Raw genomic sequence first — 12,179 nt, 5'->3', positions numbered from 1 at the left:
GTGTATCATGTGAAATTGAAAAATATTTTAGTTTTCAATCTCGGAGAATACCGGCGTCATGCCACCACTGCGTATAAATGCCATGAGTTCTTCCGTCCTGACAACGTTGAAGCGATGGCAATTCGAACGCAATGCGCAATCGATGCGCTCGACGATGTCTGCGCGTGGCTGGACAACGGCGGCGAAGTCGCTGTAAGTACATAAAATTCTATTAAACAGCAATAATTTTTTTAGACATTTTTTTCAAAATGTATTACCTAACGTTTTTGAAAATATTTCTTTTTTAAGTTTAATGTAACTACATAATAATGTTTTTGCAAAAAAATATATTTAACTATTTATTTATACCGTTGTAATGTTTAGTTTTTTAAACTTTAGAATGAAAGCTTATTCATCTTCATTGTATACTCCAAATTTGAATAATTTTGTAATAATATGCATGTTTAAAAATTAAATTTTTAACGACTTTAATTATATATAGTATATATTATATTTACCTAATGTTTAAAAGAGATTAAAGTATGTATATAGTAGACAAACATTTTACGTTGTCACTCCATTGCGGGCTTTGCACTTCAAATCTTATAACTAATCAGTTACTTATTAGTGTAATGTTATAATTAAAAAATTGTTATACATTTGATTTCATTAAAAAGACGAATATTTAATAATATAATTAATATTCATTTTTTTCAAAAATCTGTTATAATCATTAGAATTGTTTGACATATCGCCATGTTTTTAAAATATATGGCTTATGTATCTATGTGTGAAATTTTATTACATAATAATAATATAACTTTGGTTTATAGGTGTTCGATGCCACTAATTCAACGATTGAGCGTCGACAATTGATATTAGATATCGTTGTAAAAAAACGAGGGTTCAAGTTATTCTTTGTCGAATCAGTGTGCGATGACCCAAAAATAGTCGAACAAAACATAATGGTAATAAGCTATAATAATATATTATAATACCAAATACGATAACTGCTTTATGCATATTGTATAAAATGTTGATTATATAATATATATAACGCTGTTGTAGTCTCCAACTTCTTTTGACTTAGAATTCATTTTTGTGGAAATTAAGTCATACAAATGGTTTGAAAACCAGTGTTTTAATATAAATGCGTGTAATTGTTTAATGATGAGTTACCAATAATACCAATTATATATGTATATATATCGTATACCTATATTATATCGATTTATTGCGCAGGAAGTGAAGATTAACAGCCCGGACTACCAGAGTATGGGTGCTGACGCGGCACTCATGGACTTTTTACAGCGGATAGAGCACTATCAGGAACGGTACGAACCACTTGATGAGGTGACCGAATCTGAATTGAGCTTCATGAAGATATTCAATACTGGTGAAAAAGTGTTGGTGCGCAAACACGAGGGTCACATACAGGCACGCATCGTCTACTATCTGATGAACATTCATATCATTCCAAGAACCATTTATCTTACTAGAGTGAGTGTGCCAATACACAATAAACTATGAATATTTTATTACGGAAAATATAGCTTTTCTCGTTTAACTTAAAAATCTGAGATACTCCATTCGTATAAATTTTTGTTGAATTTGCAAACGTTTACTGCCCTGTATTCTTACGAATCGAAATAATAATAATAAATATTTTATAAATTTGACATCAATGACTAATGACTATGCACTTTTGCAGCATGGTGAGAGCGAATGGAACAAGGAAGGAAAAATCGGCGGTGATTCCCAACTGTCGCCAAACGGTGTCAAGTATGCCATCGCATTGGCCAACTACATAAACGAACAGAATATCAAAAACCTTCGGGTGTGGACGTCGTGGCACTACAGGACCATTCAGACCGCGAGCGGCGTTCGAGCTCCACAGGAACGATGGAAATCGTTGAACGAAATCGATGCGGTAAGAAACACAATACCTATATTATTAATAAATATAATATAGTATTACCACAGACTATATTATTATAGTATATTGTTGTACCTGGCCCATGCGCAGTATTTCAAAATGGGGGTGTTTTTTTAAAAAAAAATGTATAAATAGATCATCAATAATTAGCAAATAGTGCAGAAGATAACGTGAAGATACACTATATTATTATATTATAGTATTGTACTATATTATGTTAAACATTATTATAAATAAGGTTATAAAATATTATATATAGGCAATAGATCAAAAATGAATAGCACGATTTTTTTGGTCATGGTGTGGGGGGGGGGGGTGAACCCCCAAAAACCCACCTTTGCGCACGGGCCTGGGTTGTACAACTGTACCCATCACAATCAACGTATGTCGTTTTGACAATATGACCTGTTTTTTGTTAAGTCTATAATTCCGATGAGTAAATGTTTGTTTTTAGGGTGTATGTGATGGTAAAACATACGCAATGATCAAACGCGAGTATCCTGAGCAATTCGCAGCCCGTGACAAGGACAAGTTTGCATACCGTTATCCGAGAGGTGAATCGTATGAAGACCTGGTTGCCCGGCTAGAACCGGTGATTATGGAGCTGGAAAGACAGGGAAATGTTCTGGTGGTCAGCCATCAGGCAGTGTTCCGGTGTTTGCTGGCGTATTTCTTAGACAAAAACTCAGGTAGGTCGCTATAATTGTATTCTTTTTCTATTGTTATGGTATATTTTTAAATTATAGTCTATAGTCGCTGCTTGTGTTTATAGAAAATGCTATACTTATAGCATTGATTATAGAATAGACTGTTTTATAATCAATGCTTATAGTTATTTTTTTACTAATTATTTCTTTACAAACTAACCATCTATCATATAGTGTGAGTAGATTACCAATTAAAAGAATATGTATTTTTTATTTTGTAGAAGAGTTACCATACTTAGAAGTGCCCTTGCATTCGCTGATAAAACTTACACCTGTTGCGTACGGTTGTAAAATGGAGCAAATTAACTTTTCCATCGATGCTGTCAATACACATCGTCCCAAGCCTCAGGTTAGTTATTTAAACAATAATAAAAAAAAATAGCATATTATAAGAATTTAACATAGTATAAACACAAAGATCAAAAATGTTATTTTTTTTTAATCCCAAAACTTAATATGTTTGTTTGAATATTAATATTTACAATTTTACATTTTTTCATGTGTAAATTTAATCACATGTTTTGATATTCAATGATACCTATAATAAACAGATAAAATCTGAGTTTTAGAAGACTTTCTTTACTTTTAAAAATGTGAAAACTTGTTTATTAAACTATTTTAATTTCATTGTTTGTTTTTGTATTCATACAAAATAATTAATCACTAATACAATGCACATAATATGTGAAAAGTTTTTTGTCAAATATACAGGATATTTTTATGTTTTTAAAATGTCCTCAATATTTAAATATTTTAATAGATATCTTCATAGTAATTCTTTTCCAAAGAATTAACTTATACAAATTATTTATGATGTAAAGTTAGCATATTATATTTAAATCAACCTTATATTGTTTCATAGATTTATGTGTCATATACAATATATATTACCAAAATAGGTACTTCAAAATTTGTTCAATTTTAATAACCAATTAGTTATATTCTGTGAATAAGTTTTATTTATGTTTTGTGCATTTTAAATTCTATCAAACACGTGTAAACTGAATATCGAACAAATGACAATGTTTGCATGTCTCTTGATTAAAAAGTAATTTGCACTTATTAAAACCTTATAGTTTCAGTAATAATTATATAATACATGTCCACAACTACAATCTATTTTGGTGACCTATCAGAACAAAATATGGGATGGGTAAACATAAAATCTTAGAACTATATAGTTTCACATGTCATCAAAATGTATAAGACATTGTAAGAGAGTATATTTTTTATTATGGTACCTTGGTACCCAATGTCTACCGAATTTAGTTTCTAATCACATGTTAATCTTCGACCCCCAATTTCATACTTCTAACTTCTATAGTTTTGCTTGTTCTTAACTAATGGTTCAGCTAATCTTAGGATTTTTACTTCAAAATATCTACATTTCAGCTTGGTTTTCAAAAGTCACACGCCAAACATTTTTTCAAAGTGATATAGTCACTTCAAATACACTGTGGTGTCATTCCTAAGATTAGGAAATGGATCAAAATGTTGATTGACTCTTTTATAAATTATAAATGTTTATTTCTACCACATTTTTCTTTTTAAAATAAAGCTGGTAATTCCTCTAGTTTCGTGATACTGTAAAGTCCTTCCATAAACTATATGTAAAAATTGAATACTTAAAACAATAATCAACTTTACAAAAATATATAAAAAAAAGTATTAATTTATATGTAATAGGTATTTTTGTTTAAAAAACAAATGTATGGGAGAACAGTCTATCTGGCCAATCTCAAAAATGTCAACATCAGCACACTTTAAACTTTAAACGATTGCGTAGAGATAGTGAACTCAAATGACGCCACTGAAAATTATACAGACAATTAATATTGTTATACTTATAGATACTTCAATAGTTCAATATAACATTTCTAATACTTATAAATACCTAACATCAAATTATTCGTATATATAAACATTAAATATTTTATTTAAAGCAATTTAGTATTATATGAATTTAAAATGGTCAAAATATTGATAATGACACACATTCTTAATTATTAGAACAAATTTTTAGATTTAGTTGTCATATTATGACAAATAAAATATTACAGTTTAAAGGTAGGTCTGATTGGGCTCATGCACTCAAACAATACCATTCACATTTGAGTCCTAGCTCATTAGATGTGAAGCACTTGCGTTCATGAGTTATACATATTGGAATAATTCTGATTGTCCTGATTCTCAGTATTTATTTTATTTATTTATGGATCTGTGAGATATTAAACACTAAAGTTAAATTCATAATTTAAATAAAGGTATTTAATTTTTATACACGTTTATTTTTACTCACATACTCTATAAACTATATTACCTTTATAATAAAATCATTTATTTATATCAGTTTAGTAAAAAAAAAATTGTATTAAACATCTCGTGTACCTATTCTACCTGTTTATAAAATAGCTTCAATTTTACTTATTGCTAAAATAAGCTATGTCCGAAATGATTTTTTAAGAACTATTGTTCCTCAGTTCCTATAGGAATCCTATTATAATATTGTTTTTCCCATATTAAGATAGCTAAAATCTCAAATAAATCTAGGTATTTAGTTACCTACGTTTATTTAACGTTTACGTGCATATAAATAAAAGATATTGTTCCATTTCTCAAAGTTCAATTTGTAAAACGCTCATTAAAATGTGTTGATATTTTTGAATAATTTTTTTAGAATTTGCTTAAAAACCAAAGACACAAAGTAATTATTTCCAAAGTAAGTCTATTAATGTATTTGATTTTAAATATTTATGCTTGACATGAAAACAAGGGTCGGTATTATTATTAACAAATACATTTTTGTGTAGGTATATAAAACATGATATTTTGTAATAATGTAAATAAACAAATTATAACTAATATAATTGGCTTGATCCCTATATTGTAAGTATCACTGCTGTCTGCTATCTATGATTAATAATAATTAATATTGTATATATATATAGCTATTTTTCACTGATATCAAAATATTTGATACCCTTACTTAACCTTAACTTTAATACCTATACTTAAAAATTCAATATGCCTAAAAATATATATGTGCAATTAAATGTTATACATTTAAGAGTTAACAACCATTAAGTATTTTTAATATTTTTTTACTTTGTTGACATATATTTTTATATAATTGTTATCATTCCTAAACAACATTTTTGATAAAAATAATTTATCGTTATCAAATTCTCAGTTTTTGCTTTTTTAAACGACAATATATATTTCATATTTCTTAAAAAATTCCTAGTTACTCAGTAACGTCGTAAAATGAACTTCCCAAAGTGTGTGAAAAAAAAAATTGTGTGTTAATCGGGACTATTTGTTGTACTATTATGTTTTACTTGATAGATCGTGTGAGTTGGTGTCAAGATCATGGATGACTATTTACTTTCAAGTATTGTGTCCTATAAAACTTGTTAATAAAACATGTCTTCAAAAATTGCCAACTTTTATTCTAGAGAAGGGGGAAACGGGGGACATGCACGAGCAGTCTTTCGAAACTTGTATAATGACATTGTGTGTGGAAAGGAAGCCATTTTTAGCTGCAAGTTGCAACTATGCGTGTTATAACTGTAGGCGTATTACATGAGTCATTGCCATTTGTCAATAATATATATTGCATATTGATTATCATTGCATTATTATTATTTATTACCATCATGTTATATTTTATTTGGTCAAGCATTTTGATTTTTTTTTTTATCCATCTATAGGTTAAACCACACGAGGTTTTTTTGTGCTCGAAAATTTGTCACTTGATTAATTCGTTAATTATATATGTAAATTAGGAGTTAAGGTCTTTGGCGTCGTACAAATGAGTCTTAACGTCTTCACTGTACTAAGATAGATGATTTGGAGACGGCGAAAAACCTTATTATTCAGTCTTTAAGGCAGTTTATTAGAGTTGATATTTATTATTTTATCGTCTGAAAATTTGACTAATGACTGTATGTATAATGAACAAAGTTAAAGACATTTTTATAATCATACAATAAAATATGTAGGATGGTCCAAGCTTTTTTTTTTGGCCCTCCTTAGAAGACATATATTAATTAATTTTAGTGTTTATAAGTGTGAGGAATTTATAAAAAAATCTAAGGTGGTGGGAGATGGCGTGGTGGCAGTACAATACATACATATTCCTTAATATAATAACTCTAGTATTATAATATGTTGGTTATAAAATAAAATACAAATAAAAATATTTTTTCTTTCCCCCCCCCCCCCAAATTGGATCATCCTGTGTTAGTATTTACCATAAAAAACCGATCGCTAAACTTTGGACAGTATTTTTATTTTTGACAGCGTATCACACTAAATACTCATATGAAATCGTATGAAATCATTGTTGTGTTTTGTTTTTAAAGGATTTGCCTACAGTCTTCGATAACACCGGCACCAGATCTACTAATACGGTGTGTGTTCTTGTAATAATTTAGTTATAACTAGTGTTTGGATTTTTATGTTTTTGCACAACTTCATAGAGTGTATATCACAAACTAAGATCTACAGGACTGAAAACGATCTGATCAGTTCAATGCGTGAGATAGGTCAGAAATTGTCTAGCTAATCGTACTTATTAATTTTGAGTGCCATCTATATTACAACAAAATGTTACCTAATCACCAAGTTAATTTTTGATTTGCGGTTACAAATGCTATATAACTTACTTAAATATAAATGTGAGTTTATGATTTGATAACCATTTTTTCATTCGGTGTTTTAAAAGTGTATGTACATCTAACTTTAATATATTATACAGTTTAATTGAAAAATATACGTACCTATTAAAAAAAGTACATACTACTTATTAGATATTTAGATTTTTAATTCATTGTTGTTTTCTTATTTTCTTATTGCTTACAATTTATTATCAAATTTCGAAAACATTAAAATTATAATTTCTAATCTATTGACATCAAGAATCGTTGTGTACCGTTATTGAGTCAATTGGGTTCCCTATGATATTTGGCAGTTTCCAGTCCTGTACCTACGTATATCTCAGTTCGTGGTATATACCTATGAAGTTTGATAGCAGTAAAAAAATTATAAATGATATATAAATGTTTTTTTTTTTTACATATTTAAAAATATTTCAAGGGTTAGAGTACCTATTATATTTACTAGTACCTATATCATGTATTTCGCAGTAATTTTTATAATAATCGGAAAAAATATATATGAACATTAATTATTATTATCTATTAAAGTAGCTTTTTGGTAACCATGCAGCTTAGTGATTACCAAAAATTTAAACTGTTTTCGATCAGGATCGTTTTTCGTTTAAATTAAAATTGTACACTTCCATTATAGTGACATACTCATTAACTATAATTCACTTAACCCTAATGTATACTGTTACTGTAGTAGAGATACCTACTTAAAGAATTTTTTTTGAAAGTTGTTTTTGGTTGGTTTCATTCTTTGTACATCCAATAGTTTTTTACCCACTCAGTTTAATTTTCAAGTTGTATGCTGTTTTTCATGTTTAAGTTTTTGCTAATTTTTTGATTTGCTTATTAAAGCAAAATATTTTTAAGTTCATTGATTATTTTTCTCATTTTTAAGATTGAATATCTGTAGATTTTTTACAGTTTATTATCATCATATTTTTTAAAAAATTTGCATAAACCCCGGACTCTAGTTAAAACATTGTGGCATGTGCGAACTTTCATTTTTTTAACACTTTAATTTCATTGTTTAATATTAATATTATTTGGCTTAATGTAAATAATTTACACATACGCATAAGGTAATGTATTGGTGTATATATACACTTTATTAATTTTTAAAAACATTTTAGTACCTTCATATAAATATAATACTGCTCTTGTTAGTATATTTTAATGCACTACATGCAAGCTACATCTAAGCATGTAAATTTGCAAATTTCTCTAATTTTTTGACATACGAAGTCTTCGGAAATTATACAGTGGTACGCAGAAATAACGATATCAAATCGATCGGTTGCACAATATTACTTTAAAATTCTTTAACGTCGTACATCTTATCTTATAGGAACCGGGATTTCTAGAGGACCGTTTCAGAGATGATGTGGAAGACGACGTCGGAAGTGGCGACAGTACGAATGGAAAAAAGGCGAACAACGGAGATGCCACACTGCCCACTTAACTTACAATCCACCACCATACGACCACGACCACAACTATAATATTACTAAACTTTTACCATGCTGGGGCCGCACCACCTTTTCTGTTTGTGCGCACGCCGTCAGAAACAACTGTGTTTCTGCAGTGGAGGTCGTAATGAAGAAGGCATTGTCCACGCACTAAAAATAAAAATAATTAATTACCCATTATTATTATGTATTGTTTCCGTATTGGGGAAGGGGTAAAATGGTGAATTTTGATTATTTTTTTTATATATAATTTAATATTTAAGAAATATATATATTTGTGTGTTTGTGTGTTTGTGTGTGTGTGTGTGTGTGTGTGTGAATGAATGATATCAATATGTAAACATATTGATATTTATATATATATATATAAACAGCGACAAACTATCCGAATTTGACTAATATACCTGTGTATATATTTTATTTTAATAATATATGTATATACATGTTTACAATTTCTTTTTCAATTTTTAAGATTTTTAAAACGCTACTTAATTATTACACAATATTGTAAATACAATTTTACTTTATTATAGCCAGATTTACATTGTATAATATGAGTAACATATGCATAACCACACATTACCATTAAAATATTTTTTATCGGTACCTTACAAAATTTACTGGATTTTTTTTAATTCCTTAGTTACGAAACATAATTTACTATTATTATAAGGAAATTGTCTGTTTTATTGTATAAGCTTAAGTTTTAATAAATGGAAAAATTTTAATATTTTTTCAAAACCATTCTTCAAATAAACATGATATACCGCCTATACTATAGCATAAATGATTGCGTTAAACCAATACATTTTATTGTGATATTTACGGAAAACGACTGTAAATTTTTCATTTTTTGTTTTTGTATACCAACTGTTTCTTCATAATAAATAATGTTTGTTTTTTGTTTTAAATCTATTTTACGTTGGAATAAATCGTTAAGTAGGTGCCTAAAATATTTGTACACACACATGTACCTATTGTACCTACTCGATTATATCGATAACAGGCCTTTTTTCTAGCGTCATCATCTGCAGTACAAGTGAACCGAATTGTTTGCACATTGATTGATCGATCCCCTTGTAGCATCGTTTATAGTGTTTATATAATAATATATACAACGTTAGATGATCCTTAAAGAGCCCGAGTTTACTTTCCTTAATATGTACTAGTTAACTACTAGTATGTGTATTGTGTATGCATCATAGACTCAAGGGTGCACAATGTGGTGGGCATTTGGTTGAACCCGAAGGAGATATATAGACAAGAGGGTCCCGCCTTAACCCCTTACACATTGTACAATTATTTAGATGGTCGAAATACCATTGGGACCAATATCTTCTCCTAAGCCAGACATCTCGAGATAAGCGATTTATTCCTGAGCCAGCCCTGGCCAGACGCTGTGGCGATTCATGCTTGGTTAGGCATGCAACCTCAGCTTGGCGTTTTGGATGAGACTTCACAATAAACAAGTCTAGCTGTCATAGGTATACCAACTTAATGTATTAACTATCACGATATTCCGAACATTTTAAAAATATTTTATAATTCCATTTACGTCTTAGACTTTTATTTTTTTTTCGTGAAATACTTATGTTTCGCATGGAGAGCGCTCAACACTTCAACGTGATTGCCACCACTTGGCGTTGCTCAATGATTTTGAATCCCCCCGTACTCATAAAATATTTTGGAAGAATCGTGTAACTGAGAAACTAGCAGTTTCCAATTAACGATGCATACCTATATAGGCTATAATTTAAACATATCTATGTCTAATTATTACTAACTATATATAAATATTATCTCGAGTTATAAAAACTCGGAACACCACTCGCATGTGCAGTTTACAATAATTATTATTGTACGCTCAACGTTCAACGACACCACTAAAATAACTAAATCCCCCATCGGCGTCCGCCATCGTAGGTAAATTATATTATTAATATTACATCATAGATCCATGGTTTTTTAATGGATGGTCTATGCATCATATATTATATATATTATGACGTCGTTCTTTTATTTGTGGCGACAGTAAAACGTAAATAATTTTACCGAATTTTAGTTGCTGCCGCAGCCGCTGGCTTAATATACTTGCTTTTCGGATTTGTAATTTTTATTGTTGGGCGTGCTTGTTTTTCTCTACAATGCACTGGTATAATAGTATTTTTTAGTGCGAACGACTCTGTTCGTTTAACAAAACTATTATAGTAAAATACATTTTACGATTCCACAGTCATAGAGGCTGTTGGTAATTTGGTAATGTGATTTATTTTTTGACGGCATAGGTATTCTATGGGTACACAAATTAAAACTCTGAACTCGTATTCTAGTTTTTGACGCCTAAGCAGTGTACGGACGTTTAAAGTATAGTTTTCTGGTCATCAGTTACCGGACTCGAATTATATCATATAATATAATATTTTTATGATTCTAAAACTATGATACCTCGGCATTGTATACGGCTATCAAACGCACATTATTATTATCGGCGGTTCTGTACGATAGAAGTCTATTGTGTGACTTGACGTCATGCATTTTAAGTTTTAACTATGTATTTTGTTTACATAGTACATAAAAATCATCGTTACGAAATTTTGATTCGTATAGATATAACATTATATAGCTATTATTATCATCCGATTGGAGTATGGACAGATGCTACTTATTTATTGAAATCATAAGTTGTGGGTATATTACGATCTGCTTTGCTGTAGAACGTATATAGAAACCAAACGATCAACGATGCAGACCTTTGGCAACTATTCAGCATAATGGTGAGTAAATAATATGAAAAAATTCTCATTCAAACATCTGTACACCACTAATACTAATATGCAACTATGATGGTCAATTGTAGACTATTAGAGGTCAATTTTTAATACCTATATAAAAATATCAGAATCTTCAACATTTGAAATTAAATCAATATGATGGTATCAAATTGTTCAAATTTAAAAAATGTAATAAAAATACTTGAAACATAATTTACTATGTAAAATATAATAAGATAATTTTTGCACAATATTGTGCTATTATAAATATATTTATGAGTTATGATTGTACATTAAGTTTAAGTATCTACACTAAAAAAATACATACAATATTTACTTATATAACGAGTGTACATATTCATACGCAAATCGCCATATTATACATAATATACGAGTAAGTACACTAACTTCATAAGAGTACCTATAGCGCACACGTTGATGTTTATGATATCATTGCAGATGACTGATGAGTACACAAATATCCATTCAGTAAATAGATTAATATTTTTTCCAGGGCAGGTTTATTACATCTCAAAATGGATTTTTCAACCGACGGTATGATAGTAAAATATACATTTTTAGAGTAGGTACCCACAGGGCCGTCCTGATGGGGGGGTGTAGGGGGTGGGCCACCCCCCCACGACAGTTAT

General features: G+C 29.4%; 1 protein-coding gene across 8 annotated transcripts in view; it reads left to right on the top strand.

Moving 5' to 3' along the window:
• Window positions 1-9,669, top strand: part of Pfrx (6-phosphofructo-2-kinase/fructose-2,6-biphosphatase) — a 36,416-nt gene extending 26,747 nt beyond the window's left edge. For 4 of the 8 annotated variants that reach the window (XM_089225625.1, XM_089225627.1, XM_089225626.1 and 1 more), the window contains exons 3-11: window positions 32-192; window positions 813-947; window positions 1,222-1,479; window positions 1,691-1,909; window positions 2,370-2,604; window positions 2,844-2,971; window positions 5,300-5,341; window positions 6,987-7,034; window positions 8,638-9,669. In XM_089225625.1, the coding sequence (XP_089081751.1) occupies window positions 32-192; window positions 813-947; window positions 1,222-1,479; window positions 1,691-1,909; window positions 2,370-2,604; window positions 2,844-2,971; window positions 5,300-5,341; window positions 6,987-7,034; window positions 8,638-8,751 (1,340 nt within the window). In that variant the 3' untranslated portion in view covers window positions 8,752-9,669. The remainder of the gene's footprint in view (window positions 1-31; window positions 193-812; window positions 948-1,221; window positions 1,480-1,690; window positions 1,910-2,369; window positions 2,605-2,843; window positions 2,972-5,299; window positions 5,342-6,986; window positions 7,035-8,637) is intronic. The other 4 variants (XM_015510912.2, XM_089225629.1, XM_015510914.2 and 1 more) reach the window with 3 other exon arrangements.
• The last annotated feature ends 2,510 nt before the right edge of the window (window positions 9,670-12,179 follow it).

The sequence above is a fragment of the Diuraphis noxia genome, unplaced genomic scaffold, assembly GCF_037042655.1.
Source record: "Diuraphis noxia isolate RWA-SAM2 unplaced genomic scaffold, SU_Dnox_SAM2 contig0004, whole genome shotgun sequence".
NCBI lineage: Eukaryota > Metazoa > Arthropoda > Insecta > Hemiptera > Aphididae > Diuraphis > Diuraphis noxia.
Note: the sequence above shows the minus strand (reverse complement) of the source record. Positions and strands in the feature narration are given on the sequence as shown.